Raw genomic sequence first — 22,554 nt, 5'->3', positions numbered from 1 at the left:
CATATGTGCAACATTGCAGTCACTGTCGACATAACAATACAGAATGAGTCATATAATCACTGCATCATTGCAAAGCTTCATTAACATGAAAAAATGTCATAAAAAGTGAATAAATCAAACAAATGTTTAGGAAAATGCACAGTTGAGCTGTAATCAAGACAATCTTTCATTAAAAACACATTATCATAATGTGTTAACGTTATGTCATTTTTCTTGTTTCCAATAATCCTCATTAGATATGGATAATGCTTTTGGGAAACTGTAACAGTAGGTATGACTTTTTAAAATGTATTTTAGTGCATATATAACTTGCTCAAAATAACAATGGGTTTTAAAACATAACCAACAGCAAAGTTATCATGCTTTTTAAGTGACATAATATATTGGCTGAGACGTTGTTGCCATTCATTGCAATTTTAGAAAAGAGAAACATTTTAACATTTTTAGGAACTGTTACATGTTGAACGATGGGAACTAATGCCATGCTGCGTTCAAATTTTTCGGAAAAGTGACAATCCAGTGTTCCCATTAGGAATAATGCAATGACATGGTAGAGAAGTCGGACAAGATTTGTTGAGGTTGCAGTGACGCTGTGATGTCAGCTCAACCCGGCGGCATACTCTCTTAACGGAATCTTTGCTTCTTATCGTTAAAACAATTTCTTTTACACTGTTTCCAATCACAAAAACATAAATCTCCAATAGTTCATAAACATTGGAGTGTACAATTTCGTCTCTTATAAAAGCTGGGAGTTTTGACCTCCGGCAGGAACTTGAACGCAACATAACGGCAAAAAGCACCCGCCCACTTGAGGTCACCTGACGCAGCAGTCTCTGCCGTGTTTGGCCCTGCCTCCTGTCAATCATAAACTCACCACGTTGTTGACGGTAACCAATAAGGCAGGTGGGCTGGAGAGGGCAGAGGAGGACTTTCAGCTCGGACGGGACGTTCGTCGGTGTGTAGTCGGGCAAGGCTTAGATTAACTAGTGATTTATCAAGCGTACTCACGTTAAAATGTGCCTTAGAAAAGTAGGGCAAACATAACACACTCGGAGCACGACCGGCGACCTCTTGGTTGTCGTTTCTGTGAGAAGGACAGACTCGGGGAAGTGGACAGCTAGTTCAGCTCGGTGACGGAAGCCATCAGGGACGTCCAGCGCCGCGACCGAAAGCCCGACTTGCCATGGCTTCCCTCGGTAACTCGGGGGCCACCTCCAGCCCAATGGTAATACTGGCTCCCAAGACCAAAACCAAGAAGAAACATTTTGTGCAGCAGAAGGTGAAAGTGTTTCGTGCCAGCGACCCTGTCCAGAGTGTGTTTATGTGGGGCGTGAATCACTCGGTGAGTCACTGGATGCGGCGAGCTAACCTGACCGTTAATGCTAACGATAAGACAAGCTAGCAAAGTTAGCAAGACACACAGCCTGCTTACCAGGTGTCTCCTCCAGAGAGATACGGCACGGTAACCTGTTAAACTGCACTCTTCAGCCTATCACCGACGTTTCATTTGACTAAATGTGTTGCACAAGAACGCGGAAGAAGCGTGCATGCGGTGTCAAAAGAAATGACTTCATAAATACATTTATAAATACAAACAGCTGACTGTGCAAAGTGGGGGATTTGTGATTAATTCTCTGCCTTGTAACATGGTTTTGGCAGATCAATGATCTCAACCAGGTGCCTGTCCCTGTCATGCTGCTGCCTGACGACTTCAAAGCCAACACCAAGATCAAAGTCAACAACCACCTTTTCAACAAGTAAGGCTAAAAAATAAGCTTTTTGGTTGAACTGGCATTGATGTAAGACTGAATAACCCAAAAGCAGTGTAAAATGGAACAGCTATTACCTTAGTGGCTTTAGACACTTGGGAAAGCTAGATTAATCTACATTCCTTCTCATGTCTATTTTCCTAATGGTAAAAAGGGAGAACAAATCTGCAAGATTTGTGTTAGATTGTAGAGCCTCACAGATGTTCAGGGTCTTGAAGTGTATATGTGAGAGACAGAGGTATGTAAGCTTATTCATAACAGATGTAACTATCTGCCAACGCTTTTTCATATCCCATCCTGCTCTCCTCCATCTCCTTCTTTTGCAGAGAAAATCTTCCAGGACATTTTAAGTTCAAAGAATACTGTCCTCAGGTCTTCAGAAATCTAAGGGAGCGGTTTGGTATTGAGGATCTGGACTACCAGGTGTGTATGCGATGTGCTAATATACAGTTCAGCATGCAGACATCATTATGTTTAATGTTGAGCTCTTCCTCTCTTCTGCAACTGTGTCTGCTTACCCTGTGTTGTAAAGGCAAAGACCTGCATCTTGTAAAGCTCAACTCAACCTTCTCGTGTTTAATTCATATATAGTTGATTTAATTCAAATGTTAATTGAACGTGCAATTAATTTATTAGTGATTACAAAGGGACAGTTGAATTGCGAATGCTTTTGGATTTGACATGTTGAAGTCAATGAGAATATAAAAGTTAATGACTCAGCCTTATCCTGTGTGTCTCCTGCTCTACAGGTGTCGCTGACCCGCAGCCCCCCGGTGAGGAGCTCAGAAGCCCAGGGGGAAGGTCTGCTCCTCAACTCGTATGACCGCACGCTGGTCATCAAGCAGATCTCCAGCGAGGATGTGGCAGACATGCACAGCATCCTGTCTGAGTATCACCAGGTAGGACCTGGACAGTTAACATTTAAAATTCATACATAAGCAGGATTTAAATGGTGCAATAGGATCGCACTGACTCAGTGCGAATATGTGGAATATGTTTGTATGATTAATCAGCTATTTGAAGCTTTATTTGAAGCAGCAATTCATTTGAAAACAAACTTGAGAAAGCGTTACAAAAATTTTATTGAGTGACATAAAATAACAGAAATGCATAAAGTGCATAAATCGAGGCAACATGTTTACCACCATCTTGCAAGGGGTCTGTGAGCTTCTCGTGTCCGTCAGTTCTGAATGAAAAAAGGCAAACCACTTGTGCTTTTCTCTTTTTATAGTTAGTTTTATTGCAAGGACAATGAGCAAGGTACTCAGTTTTCTCCATTTATGTATTGTTAATTTTGGTTTGGGTTTATCCTCAGTAACTAGTATCTTTGAAGTCAAGCAACTGGAAATATATAGACAACAGGGAGAATGGGCGGGTGCATAAGGTCAGTGGTGGAACTTGGGCTGTTATTCTGGGCATCTAAAATGAGCAGTTGTTCTTTTCCCTGTAACCTTTGCTTGGACTTTGGTAGCAAAAGCACGTGCAAGCCTTTGTTGTTGAAATTTTAATATGAACACTTCCCAAGGGGATAAACCTTTCTTTGAGCCAGGTGAGGGGAACCGACCCAAATAAGAGTATTTTTAGATTCAGTTTCTAGCTGGGGGCAGCGGGGGGGCATAGTCAGTAGGAAAGCGGCTATTCCATCAGAGGAGAGCAAGCATCTGTCCTGTTGAAGTGTCCTTGAGCAAGACCTTGAGTCACTACCAGCTGTAGGAGAGCTGCTCTGTAAGCCGACCTTGAGCCTCTGACCTTCCTGTAGAGGAGCCTGAGCAAAAAGAGCATTTCCCCCCAGGGATCAAAACCATATCACATTAACAAGGCTCAGAGTGTGTTTAGATGATAATGGGAAATTACACTGTCCTTGGTCTAGGTTATCACATCTTCTCTTTCCTCTGTTATAGCACAGCCACAGTGCAGGTGACAGAGCAGCTATTCTGTTAATGTCACTGGTGGTTTGACAAAGGTATTCAAATTTTCATATCAGCACATCTAGGCTCATGTGAATAGGAGTGTTGTTTTCATTCTTTCTTGGTGGCTTTAAGTTTCCATGTGTGGTGAGAGTGAGCTGAAATAGTCATTCAATTCATCCAATTTATTTATTCCTACAATCTAAATTTAAAATTTCATCTCAATTAACCCAGTGGGTCAGGCGTTGGCCCTCTCATGCTGCAGTGCCTGGAAATTTTCGCTGTACTTAACATAGCCGAGCTGCGTGGAGACCCCGAGAAGTTGTCCTCACTTCTGTCAGGCATATGGCTGCCTTGAGCTCCGGCTGGAATGTGCAGCCTGCGGTTCTGTAGCCTACATAAAAGTGCGAGGGAGATGAGAAAAAGGGCAGCTCTGTTTGAGAGCGTTTGTTGACTGACCTGGCACTGAATGAGAACTTTGTTATCAGAGCTCTCGGGTTGACACTGCACAGTTCCTCTAGAGATCCTTTACAGTTTGCATTTTGTTTGGAAAACTGAAATTGTCTGCAATTTCTTGTATTACTTATATTTTGTGCTCCATTTATTCACATTGTCATGATTGTGTGACAGCCTTTAGGGCTAATAGCTTGAGGGCATCATTTACTACCTTGTTTGTTTCCCATCTTTTTTTCAGACTGCCATTGTTTTCAAACTGACCATGTCATTGTCAACAAAATACAAATGGAGAAGGAGTTTAAATTAAAAGTAAATGTATACAGTATGGGTCAAGAGATATATTGATATTGTGATATGAGACTAGATATCATCTTGGATTTTGAATATCATGATATCATGATATGGCATAAGTATTGTCTTTTCCTTATTTCCATCACAGTAAAGAGATGTAATTTTCTGGACTTACTAGATTGTTCTTGTGTTCTCTTACTTGCCTCTACCTGCTTGGTCATCAAATCCACATTATTAATGGTTGTTTATCAAAAATCTTGTGTGTAAATATCTTATGAAAGCAGCAGTAGTCATCCCTACAGTATCGTCACAATATCAGTGTCAAGTTATTAGGTCAAACATGTAGTGATATTTGATTTTGTGCATATTACCCAGCCCTAGTACAAAACAAAGCTCCTTTTATACAAAGCATTATGTCTTTAAACATCCTGTCCAGTGTGTTTCAGGGCACACTGAATGAGGTCAGCCTGAAGTGAGAGTCTATTTTAATAGACTGCTACAGTGAGTGTTGAGCAGGCCTCACTGCCTAACCTGGATAGACACAGTAATTGGTTCTTGGTTTTTAAGTATTCTTCAAACAAAGGACAAAGAGGCATTTAAATGTGGTCCAGTGCAAGTTTGAAAAAGTTAATGCATTGGTTTACATGGGCAAATAGGACTTTCTCTTTAATATCTTATTTTATTTGCATTTGTAGGCTTTGTCTCAAAACAATCAGCTGCCCTGAACTGTGTGAATATTGGATGTTGATTTGTCCCTGCAGCACATAGTGAAGTGTCACGGCAGCACCCTGCTGCCACAGTTCCTCGGGATGTACCGGGTGAGTGTGGAGAGCGAGGAGACCTACCTGATCGTCATGAGGAACATGTTCAGCCACAGACTGGTGGTGCACAGGAAGTACGACCTGAAGGTGAGGAGGAACTGCGTGTTGAAAGCTGCTTAAATCCTGTTCTTCCTCTTATTCTTTTTTACATTCACAACCTTATCTAAATGCATTTTGCGTATTTTTCCATGTACATTACATACATACATTACATTACATATTCCTGATTGTGTGTTTGATTTAGTTGTTGCTTGTGGTTGAGGCCTTTTGCACCACAGGTATTTTGACATTAAATAGCAGGTAAACACAGGTGTTACTAATGATATTAATGAAGGTTCTGTTTCATTTAAGTGCAGCAGAGCCTTTGCCTTTACCCCACAGTTCATGTCAAAATGGCTACTTTGAAGAAGGTCTATTGTTTTCTAATTTTATATTGTAAGGCACTTTCTAACTTGGTTTTAGAAAAGTGTCATAAAAATAAAATTATTATTGTTAACTGCATGTCTGAATGTCATCCTGACATCCCAGCAGGCATCAGTGTCATAACACCTTCAAAGATGTCAGGGGGTTCAGTTAATACTCTGTGCTAACTATGAGTTACTATGAGTGTTTGTTCTTGCAGGGCTCTCTGGTGTCCCGTGAAGCAAGTGACAAAGAAAGGGTAAAAGTCTTGCCAGCTAATATCCATTTTAGGGCATTTGATCGCATCAGTATTTGATTGGCTTTCTACTCCTAAACCCAAACCAGTTCCTAAAGATTTTTTTTTTTTTACTCTGCAGGGGAAAGAGCTTCCTACCTTCAAGGACATGGACTTCAGGAACAACATGCAGAAGGTGTATGTGAGCGAGGAGCAGAAGGAGAAATTCATGGAGAAGCTCAACAAAGATGTGGAGGTAGGCGACATCTTTGAGTGATTGTCTGAACGTTAACATCCCTCTGCTGTTACAAGCCTCCACCACACGGTGGCAGCATCAACATCCTCAATGTCTGTAATGCAGCACTCACATGTTGCCATGTTGTCATCAGGTGAAAGCTCAAATATGTTTTGTGTTGAGCGTTGCATCATTCCCCCATAAAATGTCACTGAAACAAATAAGTTGAAACACTAGCACACACAGGACATATTAATCACTGCACATCCAGATAACGAATCCTCACCGCTTAGTCAGCAGTTTCCATCTTCAACTTGTTTTTAACAGCTTTTGGGTTTGTTTGTTTCTTTGTTTGTTTTTTTGTTAATTATCTGTCTCCCTCTTCCCATGTGCTTGTATTCTGGATTAACTTAGTTTTAAAAGCAGGGTTCATATGGTTATGGAAAAACTTGGTATATTTGAAAATACAATTTCCAGCCACTGAAGAAGTTATGGAAAAATATAATTTGGTAAGGGTTTATGGAAAGTTGTAGCAATCTGACTAAAACAGCATCAGCTCTGTTAAAGACTGACTGATCAGTTAAATGATTGATCTGTTGTGTGTGTGCTCATGCATAAATTTATCTCAACCTGGTGAGGACAGTTTATATTAATTTATTTTACCTGTGCGAATAAATACAGTCCACATTTTTGGTGAGTCCATTTGCAAATTGTGTTTCAGTTTGGACTGGAATTTAAAAAAACAAACAAACAAAAAAACCGTAGTTGTATGTCTGTTACTCATTTGTTCTAGAGAGACCCAGGCAGTATTTAAAATATATGCAGTCTATCACAACATAAAAATGAATAATAAATAGAATTTAAAAAAGCAGAAAAACTTAAAAAACGAAACTAAATACTTCCTTTGGATGATTTATCATTGAATTATTTATCATTAAATGGTTGAATTGTAACTTCATAATGATTGTGTTGTTGTCCTCATTAACTTTTCTTTTGATCATGGAAATGAAGTAAATGAAAACCACCAATTTAAAATAAATAAATAAATGTATGCACCCTGTACATGTCTCATAGCCACGGTGTCTCCTGTTTGTCCTCAGTTCCTGGTGAAGCTGAAGATCATGGACTACAGCCTGCTGCTTGGTATCCACGACGTGGGCCGAGCTGAACGGGAGGAGGAGGAGCAGGGCGACGAGCCTCCCAATGAGGAAGACGCAGAGGCAGAGAACGGCCTGGCACCGGCTGCTACAGTGGGCTCCTATGGCACGTCTCCCGAGGGCATCGCTGGTTACATGTCCTCCTGCAAACCCCTGGGTCCCGGAGAGTTCGACCCCTATGTGGACGTGTATGCAGTTGCAAGCATCCCAGGTGCATATTTGCCTCCAGTCATGCAAAAATGTCATTTAGACTCAAATATGATGTTAAGGAAACATAGGTATGAAAAGGTAACATAAGCAAATATTAAGCTAATTATTATTTTAGGAAATAGAGTAGCAACAATTGGTGTTGTCCTCAAGGTAATGTGTTGCCACAGTGCGCTGTCCCTGTCCCACATTCCTCGTATTTCTCTTCAAGCCGTGGCACTCCCACACAGGAGACGTCAACAGACCTTTTTCACAGCAGCCATTTTGACATGAAATAGCAGGTTAAACACAGGTGTTTCTAATGATATTAATTAGGGTTCTGGTCCATTTATGTGTAGAGAAGTGTCTCCAGTGAGCCAGAAGTGTAACATCACTAGTAACACCTTTGTTAACCTGCTATTTCATGTCTAAATGGCTGCTGTGAAAAAGGTCTTAAAGTGAGTGGTGGTTCAGAGCTCTAGGCTGATGGGATTGGTCCATACTTGGTGCCCAGTATTTTATCTTGGGTTTAAATTGTGTTTGTTTCAGACGTGGTGCAGCTTCCAAACAAAATGCCGTGCTGTGAAAATATTGTGCAGATAACACAGTATACTGTATACACACACCACAGAAGAGAAATTGCAAATACAACCTTTTTTTAACAGTGTAGTTTCCCGCTTTGTAGACATTATCAAAAGGGGTGAAGACAGCACTGGTTTCTCTTAAAAGCCATGTTGATACTAAATCCAGATTTGTTATGCATATCCTTGTGTCCTCATTCCAACTCCAGTATGATCACGCTGCTTGTTTGGAAGAGGATGTTAGCAGTTGTACTACTTCTGGTATTCATTTAATGAGCAGGAACGTTTGGTTTGATTGTTGTATGAAGTTAGTTAGTGCTGCTGTCATATAAGCCTAATAAAATGACTGGAATTATTCTCCAACTTTCATCTCAGGAGCCCCTCAGAGGGAGGTCTACTTCATGGGCCTGATTGACGTACTCACTCAGTATGACACAAAGAAGAAAGCCGCTCATGCAGCAAAAACTGTCAAACACGGGGTGAGTAACAGGAAAGGCAGGAGGAAGAAAAGGCATTGCCGTCAAATGCTTGAAACATTCAGTAGTACCTGCATGGAGGGCAAGCCTTTGATGTTTTCTCCCATGTCATTTCATGAAATGTATGGTGCACAGTCTCCTTTTTTTTTTTTAATCTGCTGCTCTTTGTCTCCATTTCCTCTTTGTCTGTGTCTCTCCAGGCTGGTGCTGAAATCTCCACAGTCCATCCCGAGCAGTATGCCAAACGATTTCGTGATTTCATCTCAAATATTTTTGCGTAACACTAAGTTAAGACCCCTTCTATGAGTCGGTACATCATCCAACTGAAATTTCAAGAGGCTTTCTTCCTTTTCTGCTCTTGTTCTATGAAAGTTAACTGACCACAAAACGTATGCACATGCAGATCTTTATTCTGAAACGACTACTTCCATCGTTGCAATACTATGAACTACTACTGATGCATATATTTATTTTTAAGACTTAAGATGTATTTCTTGTAGATAGTAAGCACTCTAACTGACTAACTTTGGAACAAAAGGGTACTTGGAAAGAGATGGTTGCTGATCCATGTTGTGTCTGTGATCAGCGTTAGGTCAAATATAATTAGTTTTTGGCTTCTTTTAGTCACTACTCTCTTGTTCCACATGTATGAACTAAACTACATCCCAGAATAATCTTTAAACAAGATGGGCACTGCAAAATCCTGTTAGTCTAAGCAATAGCCTTGAGAAATAAGCTCATTTATATATGTGAAACGGGCCATTTGAGTGTTTAGAGTGCCAAATGTGTGGGATCAAAGCTTTACTTTAGTGCAGTTTGCACTTTTGAATACAATTAAATTGTATTGTTGTGACAGACCAATTCAGTTAAACAGCAATTAAGTGTTTGAGCAGAGTGTTTCCACCAAGGTATTGTAAGTAAAGTTACGGTCAGATGAAATGGTGTGGAATTTAAATGAAGGTCAAAAATCTGAGTATCAAATCTGGGCCTGTGAACATTGTAGCCAGCGCTGTATATGTGAGCTGCCACCACCTAAAAAAGGAAAGTGTGGTGGCCGGCCCGAGAGCATTCCATTGACCCAAGTGGGACCAGAGAGCTCAGCCTGCATTAATGAAGTGACAGGACAGTGATCCTCATTTTATCAGTTGTGTTTTTTTGATGAAGTAAGTGATGTGTTATTGGGGGAATTTTATTTGTAAGCTCCCATCAAAGCACCTCCTGAATATGGGCCCAGCCGTTGTTATTCAGGACTGACTCCTCTTGAACATTTGGAATGCTTGTAGTGTTTTGTGCATCAGGGTGACTAACGTGTGCTATATGAATCATTGTTATGGATTAAGATATTGAAAAAAATATAGCAATAGAAGTAGAGCATAGATCAGCTGTCCATTGTTTATTGTAATGCCATTTGAGAAAACTCTATAGTGATAACCTGGTTGTTATAAATTTTAGAAAATAACACTACATTTCAGTAGCTTTATACAGTTAGCCTTAACAAAAAACGATGGGTTATGATAGATCTTTCCAATACACTGGATCGGGCAGAATAGCTGTACTCTGTATGATGCCTCATGAACTTTATGATTGCACATCTTGTATTTTTGCAAATCAGCTTTTGGACCAAAATATATTTTACAAAGATTTTCTGAGACGCATTTGTCATGTCTTTTTTTTCCTTTGAAGATGTGGGTGAGTGTGTGCGTGCGTGTGAGTGAGATTTCAAAAGAGAAAACAACTGTGTAAAAAGGAAGAACTTATTAGGAAGTAATAGATTTCAAAAGAAAAACCATGCACTTCTTGGTAATGTATGGAACAAATGGTTATTTTTTACATTTACTGACTTCCTTTGAAATGACTCATTCATTGATGGATGAAAATCCTGCTGCTTGGTCAATACCAGATACTTCACCGAATTGTGGATGTCTCTGCTTGCTTATAGCTAAATGGCAGTCGGCAGGGTTAGTTATGTGGTAGCTATCAGATATTTTGTGGGCTGTGGTATGTGGTAGCTAAATGGTAGAGGCTGAGTTATGGCTGATAGTTACTCGGGCTTCACTCCAGTTCCAGATAAGAGCACGTGGGTCAGGGCCTGGTTTTTGTCTCACCCTTCCGAGAAGTTGTAATTCTGCTGACTGTCTCCTTCTCGTCGCTATCAGAAAAGAGAGACTTGACACTGCCCTGTGTTGCCCTCAGACAATGGGAATCAAGCAGGATGGACAAGGAAAGAGAAAGAGGGAGGAGTGGGGGTCCATAAGCTATAAAGTGCTGACCATCCAGAGAGGGAGTAGGAACACGGCGTCCAGAGCACAGGGCAGAACCCGTTAATCTGCACTCAGTGTAAATCACAGCCAACACAAATGTTCTTGCACGCTCTCTCTCTGTCATGCTGCCCCAGGTCATGATCTTAACGTCACTCCAGTGAGGACGAGTTGGGCCAAGTCATCAGAAAGTGGTTCCTGATTTCACAAAAGTAGAAGAGGTGATAGCAGGAGATTGGACTCCTCTTGTCAGCACCAGTGATGTTCCTCAGCATTTGCAGGCCATAATGTCCGGGGGAGCCTAGCACTGTACTGTGAAAAGGTCATTGTAGGCCCAAAAGATGAACATTCTCATCTTTTTTTTTTTTTTTTTTTTTTACTTTTCCTTATTTATGCAAATTTTCTGAATCACAAATTGTTCTTATGCACACCTGAATGACGAGTGCTAGGAGCTCACACTCCACCGAAATGTTGCACTGACCCAACCTAGCTAACGTTAACCCTAACTTTTATCCCGTGTTCCCCGTTGTTTCAAGTGAACAGTGCTGAGCAAATTAGCAAAGAAGAAATACCAGAACATTGCTAAAAAATCAGCACCAAAAAATTAAGAAAATAACCAGAGAAGTACTGAAAGTTTATTATTATCATTATTATTATTATTATTATTATTATTATTATTATTATTATTATTATTATTATTTTGGTTAGAAATGAACAGAAAATCGACAAAAACTATATCTGTAGCTATGGTATATTTAAAATACCATATCAGTGATGTGATGTTGTAAATATTGATGTCAAAATTAATTGGTCAATTAACTGCTTTCACTAGCAGTTAAATGAGATTTCAGATAAATAAATCATGATAAAGGCATGAATAAATAAACAAATTGTGATTGTTTGTAGAAGCCCTATACTGAGGAAGGCAGGGCCTGATCTGAGTGAGCTGGACAGCTCATTTCAGGATAATGTGTTTGAGATATTTTGTTTTTAACCAAAAATTGAAGTGAAAAACAGGCAGATTGTTTATGTTCATTAAAGCTGTGTCTGTCCTATCACCACCTGCACTGCATAAAGTGAGCCAAACTGCAGCTCATAGTGTTGAAATGTAAGATTGAGGATGTGTATCTGTGGGGTAAGAGAGCCCCTTCCTTAGTGGGGCTGACATGCCCCAGACTTCCTACCTCCACTTTGCGCTGCCTGTCAATTACCATGCCACACAGCACAGGGGCTTCCTGGCATTGTTCTCTACAATGTAGTGGCTGTTTTCACTGTTTCTGCGCTGTGCCAACAAGCCTTTATTTATGCAGTGCTTTGACAGGATCCTGAATGGTAATTCATTGTTGAAACTCACCACCACTCAGAGGATGCAAATGATCTGGCCTGCATGGCACTTATACACACTTGCTGATGTATGCAAGTTACCTGTCTAAACAGGTAGGATGAATGTGTTATAGAGTGTGGATTCCAGGTGCAAAGACCAGTGGAAGGGAAACAGATTTTCACTTTGCAACATCTGGTTTGAAGTCATTGTGAAAAGGTTGGAAAGATTTGGTGGTTTTTTGAGTATTGACATTTAAACAAAGCCCCCCCACCCCAGGAGTACTGAAATGGAAAACAAGGGAAACAATGCTGTTTGCATACATTTTCGTCAGAGCTGTAATTCACTCACAGTGATGAGAGACCCGGGTGTCTGTCCTTTAAACCTAGACCCGTTTAGCTGTGTGGGCTTTCCTGCTCCCCTGCATCATTCCCCACTACTCAGTGAGGATGTCCTGTTGGAGCATGTGTTTGTATGTGTGTGTGTGTGCACGCTGATGCTTGTGTGTGTGTTAATGAGAAAAGGGAGGGGAGTTTCTTCCCTGTCCAGGCTGCCTGATGGCTCAGATAGCTCTAAACAGCAGAGCTGGTAGGATCGTCTTGAGTCTGCAGGCTACAGATAGAAAGCTTTCCACTTGCTCCAGGAGACAATAAGACCTCAGGAGGGACCCTGCCTCTTCATCAGCCATCATTTCCACTTGACGGACCACAACATTAAGGTACGAAAATAATAATATTGGTAATATTGGTATTTGTTTCAAATGATTACATCTTGCCAAATGGTATTCTGTGAGCAGTTTTCATTTTGTAAAGCAGAAGTGATTCATATTACTAATGGCCCTTAAGCTGATGGGTGGAGATGGCAAAGAGCGTTGCTGTAAATTATGGTGACCAAGTAGAGCAATTATGACTTTATTCAAGAATAAATTTCAAGCTTGCACTCACAGCACGTCCAAGTGGGACATTTATATTCTGTTCTTTGCATGTTCCAGGCTGTGAAATGGCGTTCTAATTGCATGCTGTGACTCTGGTATAAACCACTCACAATGTTTGAGAAACATTTCATTTCAGCCCAGCATGTCTGCCACCCTCCTCCTCCTGTGCTTTGGTTATGCAACGTCTGAAAAACTTAATCAGATTAACGTCCAAGTAAATCTAACCTCTCAATCCACATCTGAAACATTTCCCGTCTGCTTTTCGCCCCAGAACATGACAATAGAAGAGCACGGCAACCACTCATTAGATTTCTACAATGGCACGCCGTGGTTCATCTACGAGTGCACCATCCAGTTCAACACAGATTACCGCCGCATGGCCCTCTTCCTCCTCTACCTTTTCATCTTCGTGGTGGGTCTGCTGGAGAACGTGCTGGTCGTCTGGGTCAACTGGCGTCGACGCCACTCAGCCAGCGGGGTCTTATTCTGCATCATTAATGTGAGCCTGTCGGACCTGATGGTCATTCTGATCCTGCCCTTCTTCATGATGGAGGTGACCATAGAGAGGGTTTGGCTGTGGGGCCGTTTTCTCTGCAAGGTCACAAACCTTATCTACGTGGTCAACTTCTACAGTAGCTCCTTCTTCCTGGCCTTCATGACCCTGGAGCGCTACCTGTCCCTGACCAGGCCCTCCTCTCCGGGCTGCTTTCCTGTGGCGGGCCGGCGGCGCTGGCTCCTCTGCGGAGGCCTGTGGCTCCTCTCCTTTTTCCTGGCTCTGTTAGAGAACGTTCACGTGGACCTTCTGGAGTGGGACGAGCCGGGCTGTTACATGATGCCTGAGTACAGCTTCACAGAGTGGTTTGTGTCCGTGGCGTTCCTCTGCCTGCTCTTCCAGTTCCTGGTGCCCGCCTCAGTCATCATCACCTGCAATGTGCTGATTGCCCGTGCGGTCCGCACGGCGCCAGATGTGCAGGGCCGGCGGGACGTGTGGCTGGTGCACGTGTACTCGCTGGTGTTTCTGATGTGCTGGCTGCCCTATCACCTGGTGATGTTCCTGATGATGATCGACGACCTGGATCCCTTTGTCTTCAGCTGCAACACGGTGGAAGTCCTCTACTTCTCATTCAGTTTGGTGCAATGCTTCTCTCTTTTCCACTGCATCGCCAACCCCATTCTCTATAACTTCCTGAGCAAGAGCTTCCGTAACAACCTGCTCAACACTGTGGTGAACTACATACCCAGAGAGATCCCTGCAGAGACCAGGGCCCAGGGAGGAGCAGGGACCGAGCCCAACGCTGCCAACGGAGGCGGGGCAGAGCTGGGGAAGCAGCGCAGGCTGAGTGACGTTAGCACCAGCCACTCAGATGTTGGATCATAAGAAAGCAGCCAGCATAAGTATAAGTTAGGCTTCTGTCAGATGTATGCAAACACAGGCGTGACACATTTTGTAAGCGATGAGGGACAATGGAAATGAAGGAAGAGTTGATAGAACGGCAATCTGAAGCTTTTCTTGATGCCTCAGAATAATCCAGAGGCATAGATTGTACGATGTTATCACCTCGCTCTGGTCCTTGCTTCTGCCCATGACTCTGTGGCATTTGCCATGTAACAGAGATGGGCTCACCAACACCTTCCTCTCATCATCCACTTCCTGTTTTTTTCATTCGGCATATCACAGTTGTAAACAGAGGAAGACAGGAAATGTTTGAAGATTTTTTTCCCCCCCTCAAAGCTGTTAAACTCCCACAGGAACTCATGGAAACATTTAGGGTCTCATGGCGGAAGGAATACCAGCGACAAAGCAGGAATGCATGCAAACAAATCTCTCTGTCTGTCCAATGCAAGATAGGACCTTATATCCGCTTCGTATAAACAATGTGCAAATCTGGAAATGTAAATGAATTGATTTTGAACATTGTCTTTTGTCACATAACCAACAACCACTGAACAGATCAACTGTAGCTCACATTATTAAATGCTTATTTATCCGAATGCTGCTGTAGTTTACATGTGCTGTAACATGGTTTCCTGTAACATGCAATAAAACTTCCTCCAACCCTGTTTGCATCTGGACAACTTGAGTCAAGTGTTAACATTTATAGATATAAAAAGGGAGTAGAAATGTGCAATGTGCAAATGCAAATGCCTGGTTCTCACTATTTGAAGGGAATCTTTTTTTTTTTTTTTTCCAGGTTCCAAGGATATATTCACTGACATTTATTGTACATGTTAGCTGCAGCTCACAGGTCTGATTAGAATAGTTCAAAATGAACTAATTGGCCAAATAGCTCAAAACTGTGTGAAATTAGCCTTAAATTACATGTTGTTTGTGCATTATGTTTTTTTTGTTTGTTTTTTTTTTAAATCAACAACCACACAAACACCACGTAGATCAAAATGTTGGTTTTATGTGTTTTTGACCTGTTTGGTCTTCCCTACTGTGATGGACGGCTTGGAAAATGAATGAATCAGTGGTCTTCCTCACAAATGTGACACAGCAACACACCATAACACGACAGCTTGGTCTGCATGAGTGCTGACACATGGCATCAGTGGCTAAAAATGTTCAGTATGAGCTGAGGACAACACTGGAATTTGCAGTCTCAGCTGAACATTATAATTTTCCGGAGCTCACTAATAATATAATATTTTGAGGAATTTTAAGTTTTCAAATTTTCCAGGTGTTTTCCATGACTGGCAATCTAGTCAATATATTTCCAGGTTTTCCATGATGTGAGGGAAACCTGATTTTTTCTTGCTGTAGCTGCATTGGCTCTCGGTTCTTGCTGTTAGACTTTGGTTATTACATTTACTTCCATTCCAGCCACCAGTGGGAATGTCCCGCATTTAACACTGTTGACTTGGTGATAAGAAGCCAGGAGAAAAGGGGAAAAGGGGGTTAGGTTTCAGGCCACAGATGGCACAATAGCAGGAAGAGACCAGGGGTTTGAGAGGGCAAAGGCCACAAGCCTCTGGAAGCAACAGCTTCATAATACAACGCATTTCTGCAGATTCATCATTGAAATTTTGATGATGAATGGGTTTTGAGGGACAAAACACTGTAAAAAGATATTTTTTGTAGGCATTTATTTAATCCTTTTCAATAACTAGAAACAATGTTTTTTAAAAAAATCCAACGGTCATAGGTCTTACATTAGAAACACTGAAAATGAAATTGAAAAAGGCATAAATAGAATAAATAGTTACATTGTCATCAGATATAGATATGAGGTAAGACACAACTATATCACAGATGTGAATTTGTAGATGGGCACTTCAGTACCATGTTTCTACAGCACAATACTCATACTTCACATCTTATAAAAAGACTGCATGTGGGATATATCAAGTGATCATAGGGTGTAACTAAATAGGATATTCTAAAAGCATTTATAAAGATGCCACTCCATTGCTGATACAACAAAACTCACTGTATCTTCAAAAAGCATGTTTTTATGTTGCTATGAAAAGTAAAAAATACAACAAAAATGCTTTAAGGAAGACTAAATAATTCCGAAATTTCTATTTACTGATAAGGCTTCATTACGTGGCTAGTTACGTTGTAGAATTAAAGCCTGGTGTGGAAAATGTAGTAACATTTGAAGAGATATAGAAAATGTTGGAGTTTGTGAAAATATGCAATATGACACTCCACAGTGACTGCAAATATAATAAAATAATTATTTTCTGTGCTACAATGAGGTGCTACTTTCATTACAGCGTAATGATCGATAAAAACCTAACCTGAAATGCTAGTTATCAAGTTACAGACTTGTTCTGGATAGATACTGCAGGCAGAGCACTGCATGACAGTCGACAGTCCACCAACTTTCCCTCTTTCACAGACACAAAACATAACAGACAGTGCCACCATGTGGCTTCTCTTTAGCTTTGTTCAAAGAGACTACACCTCAAACGAGGTTCACTGAACAACAGTACCCTACGTGTAAAACAGAAATGTTTGTTACATTCTAAAAGTCTAGGTCTATTATATATATGGTCCACAGCAACCAGACATTGAGGAGGAGTCAGACAAAAAGAGACAGGGAGCGACAGACACCAGATAAACAAAGACCAGGCAGACAGCAGAAGAGATCAGGCATCCATGGTGGGCAGCGGCTCTTTCGAGTGGTCGTTGTACATGAAGGTCTGCTCGATGTTGAAATCCGGGGGCAGATGGTCCTTGTGGAGCTCCATGTGTGACGACACCAGCTTCAGTGTGGAGAAGTAGAGGCCGCAGACGGTGCAGCGGTACATCAGCGCACCCGCGTGTGTCTTCAGGTGGCAGATCATGGTGGAGCGGCCCCGGAAGAAGCGTAAACACACCTTGCACTGGTAAGGCTTCTCCCCAGTGTGGATACGGAGGTGGTAGGTGAACTCCCCTGAGTGGGCGAAGCGCTTCCCACAATAGCGACACCGGTACCATTTCCCGCGAACACCCGCCGCTGCAGCTGCTGCCCCGTCCATCCCAGCACACCCATTGGTCATGACCCCAGGGGGGAAGTTGGATATTGGTCCTTGTAAAAACTTATCTGACAGGTTGAAGCCCATTCCCAGGCCCAAACCTAGGTTGCTCATTTTAACGAGGCTGCCGACTTCCCGTGGAGAGGAAGAAGAGCAGGAGGAAGGGGGGCACTCCAGAGACTGGTCAGCTTTGCGTTTGCCCAGCCATCCCTGGCCCCCGGCACTGCCGCCGCTCCCCAGGGACTCAGTGGTGTGCAGGCTGAGGTGGTACTGAAAGGCAGAGGTGGAGCGGAACGTCTGTGGGCACAGGAAGCAGTGCAGCTCCTCCACCCCCCCGATCCCTCCTCCGACTCCATCTGTCCCGACTCTGAGTGCCCGCAGCGCGGAGCGCTCTCTTTCTTTCGCTGCTGCCTCCTCGGCGTGTGCAGTCATATGTCTGTCCAGCAGGGGGCGCTCTAGGAAGCTGTGGGCACAGTGTGGGCAGGTGTAAACGGGCAAAGAGAGGTGGGTGAGGGCGTGCCACAGCAGGGAACACAGGGAGAGCTGGGGGAGGTGACACACACCACAACTCAGGCTCTGGGGACACACATGGCTCAGCAGGTGGTCTCTGACAGTCTGGGAGGCAGCAAGAGACACAAAAGCAAATGTGAGAATCTCCAACGAGCAGCGGGTAAAGCAGTTGGTTAAAGAATAAGTCCATATTTTCATTTTTTTCCCCATGTGAAAAATCAGATGATTTTTTGGCCGAGAGAAATCTAGTGTTAGTCATACAAACAGCAAACGCCTGAACATATGCCTGACACTTGGTGAGATTTACACTAGGACATAAATTTTGTTCATGTTGATATGGCTGTTAAAGGAGAGCCAGGCCACACAGAATCCAGTTTCACCTGGTTCTGAGGGTAAAGAATCATCTGAATGTCACAAATAGGAATTATCCTGGACTTGTGGTAATGAACTTAATGCATGCCAAGGTAAATAAGAGGAAACCTGTAAATGTATTAAAGTCACAATTAAATAAAAATGACAATTTCAACTTCCCAACTCATTTTCCATGCCAGAGGATTCACCTATTTAACAATAAATGCCAAAGCATTTACTAAACTTAGATTATTATTATTACTATTATTATTGTTGTTGTTGTTGTTGTTGTTGTTGTTGTTGTTGTTATTATTATTTTACAGTAAAATCACAGCACTTCCACATCATGGAAAACAGTATGTTCAGTTCTGGTGAACAAACACTCATTCCATCCAAGCTCACCCTAACTGCACCCTCCCTGGTTCACACTGTTGAAAAATCTCTCTTTGCTTTAAGCCCCACCTCAACAGCATGTTCGACAAGAAGTACATCTAATTAAGGAAGCAAGAGGCTCTAAAAATGCTGTTTCATAGTGACTTTAACCTATGTGCATAAATGTATAGTTGAACATTTTGTAGCAGCCTCAGTGCAACACATTATCCTGCATTTCCTGCCAGGTTAATCTATCAAATCAGCCTGAAACAGTTAAAAAAGCTATTTCATGTTGACAAAAACTCCCAAAGCAAATTTCCAACCATGTCAATTTACCAACCTGGAAGTCCTTGGTAAGGGTTTTGGTGCACACAGCACACTGCAGCTCAGAGCCCAGGCTCTGGGTGCCACCAGCAAGTGCCCCCTGTGGTATCGTATAGCTGGAGGCTGCCTGGCGGCGGTGACGCAGCAGTTTGTTTTGGCTACAGAACTGTAAGTGGCACATGTCGCAGGAGAAGAGCTGGACCCCGACGTGGGAGAGGGCGTGTGTGGTGCCGGCAGCGCGGTCCGGGAATGAGGCCCCACACACCCTGCACACCCCGAGCTCTGTCAGATGGGTCTCAGCATGTCGTCTGAGAGCATCGGCATCTGCTGGAAGAGGCACTGCACAGGATTTACATGACACCATGTTCCCTGACACCTGCAAGAGTGCAGAAAACACTGTCATGTCTGTGCTGTGGCAATGGCTTTTATTTGAAGAGCTTCAGTGCTGAAAAACAGAAGAACGGGTCAGCTAAATGTACACGTTGAGAATGAGTAGAAAGCATGAAAGAAAGCACTACATAGAAAAAGTGTGAAGACACAAAAGCAAAGTGAAGAGGTTAAAAACTCATAGGTGCTCAAAAGGCCAGTCATTAGTGTAAAAGAAAGCTTATTAAAAAATAATCTTTAAAAAATTACCTGGCTGCTGGAGTTCCCTCCAGCTCCGTTTTCCACACATACAAGGTCATCTTCGTCATCCTCTTCCTCCTCCTCCTCCATGTAGTTCTCATCATCGCTCAGCTCGATGATCTCCCCCGCTAGCTGCCTCCACTGCTCCTCCTCCGTTCCCTCCATGGCACCGTTCCCCTGCAGAGGATCCCTCTCCTCCTCGTTCTCTCCTTCCTCTGCCTCCCCAAACATCAGCCTGCTGTCCTGGCTCACGTCCACCACTCCGCCCTCCACTGCGCCCACCTGCAGGCTGCCTACAGGGTCTCCTGAGGACGAGGTGGGGACACACGTCTCCATTCCCAGTTGAGCTGAAGAGTCGGGGAAGGAGCAACTGTCAGTCTGGACTGGGGCACTGCTCTGGGGTAGAGCTGTGTTCCCGCAAACCATTGGTCCATCCCCATCCTCACAGCTGCCCCTGCCTCCTGCCTCTTGTTCCCCTACACCCTGCTCCGTCTTCAGCTGCAGCACGGGGCCTGGAGGCAGCTCGCTGTCACTCTGACTGCTGGTTAAAAGACCAAGTCCTCCCGACAGCTGATTATCTGCTGCCATCTGCCCATAGCCCATGTGAGACTGGACGTCCTCTGCCTTGACGTCCAGAGACAGCGGTTCGGTGTGGGCCTCATGGCTGCCCCTGGGCGTCCTACCCTGAAAAAGAGGTGAAGCGGCGGCAGCAGGAGTTGGGGCGGCAGAGGGACCGGCTGACGAAGACAGAGAAGAGCAAGAGGCTGCGGAGGAACACACAGATGACGCAGACACAGAAACTGCGGTGACAGTCGCCGCTGCAGCGGCAGCAACGATGCTGGACTCCAGGCCCAGGTCCCTGGGACTGTTTGCTTTACAGTTTGCGGTCACAGAGGCCTGCAGGTCAGGGAAGGTAGCATGGCAGGCCCTCACCAGTTCACTAACACCCAGCCTCTCAGCCAGCTCATACAGCACCCCTACATCTATCAGATCAGTCAAGATCTCCCCTGTGTAGATGAAAGTCAGCACCTTCTCAAAGTTGGCTGGGGAGATAAACTCCAGAGACAAGGCAGCGGTGGAAGAGGCTGGAGCCCGGGTGAAGAGGTTACGGAAATATGTCCCGGCACAGGCCAGCACAGCACGGTGTGCTGCAAATGTGCGGTTGCCCACCTGCAGGAACACATCACAGTACCTGCGGGATTGGCGGCAGAGGTTGAGCTCGGAGAGGAGGCTGGCAGCGTGGCCGGGACCCTGCAGCCGGATCCTCATCCCTGCTGCTGCAGCTCCTGGTGCGCTGGCTACAGTCCAACTGGGAGAACAGACAAGACAACACAACTTTTGTCTCTTACATAATGAGGCCGGTGCTACTTCCCCTGGTGGAGTGATGAATACTTGTTTTGTGTTTATGTTTAATGTGCAGTCACACAGGATGTCTTGCCTGCGTCAGCACCTGTTAACCAGGTCAAATTCCTTGTGTACATGTTGTACAGAGCGAAATAAAGTGATTCTGATTCTGATTGTCAATTGCAATTCACTCCAGCAGTTACATCAGGAATATCTTATTTATAACACAGCCAGAACATTGATGCAAAGGAGAAAATATGATCACATTTCCCCAGATTTAGAGTGTTTTCACTGGCTTCCTGCAAATCCACGCATTCATGATCAAGTCCAGCTTCTGACTAAACATTACATAGCCTTGAGGCATAATATATAACTGATTTACCTACTCCCCCTAAGCCTGCCTTTCATTTCCTGCTTTCAGGGGAAACAGCTTGAGGCAGCACTCAGTGTTAAGACTGCAGCGACAGAATCAAATAATGCAAAACTATTTAAGTCCACACCTCACACCCCTTTATCCATCTTAGTCTGCCTCCATTCACACCTCACCAGCCACTATGTTTCAAACGCTTACTGCCGTCTGTCATTTAGTTCTCCTGTTAACTGGCATCCAGTGTTCAAGACACGCACATACACACACATTATATTCTTGTTCCTCCCTGTTCTCTGATGCATTTTATGATGTGTAACGCTGGGAGAAAGGTGTTTTCGACAGGTCTGAGTACACCTGAATATGGATCGTGCACATGAGTCAGAGCAGGTGACTGGTGCAGCTCACAAACAGGAAGATCCCTGTAATTACAGGCAGCCCTGCCATTTCGCAGGGCAAGCTACACTGGCCAGCTGTCATATTATATTTTTACACCTTTAAAAACAACAATAAAGACCCTACTTGTCATTTTAATATGAAAATGATTTATTGTGCTTCCTTAGAAAACCTACGGAGTATCACTCGGTCAAATGTCTACCTTGAACAGAGAGGCTGATGGTGACGTAGGGCTCAACAAAGATGCGGGTAAACTATGACCTCCAGCTCATCAATATAAACAAAAATCACAACCAAGGTAAACAAAAATCTGCTATTCCCAGAAAACCACCAATTTGGCGCCACTTACTATGAGTTATCCTCTGAATTTACATCATGGGGACGTACGCCAGACTACAAATGAGAGGAGAAAGTCCCCACAGGTGGATCCCAGCCTCCTCTCCATCCCTCAGCAGCCAAACAAGGAGCAAAGAGAGACGCTGGCTCGGCTAGCTTAGACGCTTATTACAACCACATCATGGCAACTCTGGCAGCTAAATAAATGACACCGATTGAGCACACTTATTTCGATACTGAAATCAACTTTCTGATCATGTAGCTCGTTTGCGATATGTTGGAAACGTCGCTTACCCATAGAAGGAAGTGCGTATGTTGTAAATACTCTTCTCTTTTTATTCCTTTTTCAAACGGATTCCGGTTGCCGTCGCACATTGGTGACGTATGTCAACAAAAGCGTAGTAAAGTGCGCCCCCCAGAGTCTGAGATGTCTC

The 22,554-nt window shown here is 43.3% G+C and overlaps 3 protein-coding genes across 4 annotated transcripts; 2 read left to right on the top strand and 1 right to left on the bottom strand.

The window, feature by feature from the left end:
• The first annotated feature begins 904 nt into the window (after nt 1-904).
• On the top strand, nt 905-10,167 carry pip4k2ca (phosphatidylinositol-5-phosphate 4-kinase, type II, gamma a). Its single transcript, XM_030056256.1, has 10 exons — nt 905-1,342; nt 1,660-1,757; nt 2,096-2,192; nt 2,519-2,668; nt 5,185-5,331; nt 5,867-5,905; nt 6,024-6,137; nt 7,217-7,484; nt 8,416-8,519; nt 8,717-10,167. The coding sequence occupies exons 1-10, from the start codon at nt 1,184-1,186 to the stop codon at nt 8,795-8,797; spliced, it is 1,257 nt and encodes a 418-aa protein (XP_029912116.1). The 5' UTR covers nt 905-1,183; the 3' UTR covers nt 8,798-10,167.
• A 2,520-nt stretch (nt 10,168-12,687) lies between these two features.
• On the top strand, nt 12,688-15,102 carry ackr5 (atypical chemokine receptor 5). Its single transcript, XM_030054867.1, has 2 exons — nt 12,688-12,813; nt 13,301-15,102. Exon 2 carries the CDS (start codon nt 13,304-13,306, stop codon nt 14,405-14,407), a length of 1,104 nt encoding a protein of 367 aa, XP_029910727.1. The 5' UTR covers nt 12,688-12,813; nt 13,301-13,303; the 3' UTR covers nt 14,408-15,102.
• A 1,005-nt stretch (nt 15,103-16,107) lies between these two features.
• On the bottom strand, nt 16,108-22,517 carry zbtb39 (zinc finger and BTB domain containing 39). Of its 2 annotated transcripts, none has more exons than XM_030056492.1 (4): nt 22,415-22,517; nt 19,687-20,986; nt 19,067-19,426; nt 16,108-18,108 (listed from the first exon to the last, which is right to left on the bottom strand). In XM_030056492.1, the coding sequence occupies exons 2-4, from the start codon at nt 20,944-20,946 to the stop codon at nt 17,125-17,127; spliced, it is 2,604 nt and encodes an 867-aa protein (XP_029912352.1). In that variant the 5' UTR covers nt 20,947-20,986; nt 22,415-22,517; the 3' UTR covers nt 16,108-17,124. The 2 variants fall into 2 exon arrangements, with proteins under 2 accessions (XP_029912352.1, XP_029912353.1); XM_030056493.1 differs by lacking the exon at nt 22,415-22,517 and adding an exon at nt 22,134-22,402.
• Nucleotides 22,518-22,554: the final 37 nt, after the last annotated feature.

Source organism: Myripristis murdjan, chromosome 7 (genome assembly GCF_902150065.1).
Source record: "Myripristis murdjan chromosome 7, fMyrMur1.1, whole genome shotgun sequence".
In the NCBI taxonomy this organism is placed as follows: Eukaryota; Metazoa; Chordata; class Actinopteri; order Holocentriformes; family Holocentridae; genus Myripristis; species Myripristis murdjan.
Note: the sequence above shows the minus strand (reverse complement) of the source record. Positions and strands in the feature narration are given on the sequence as shown.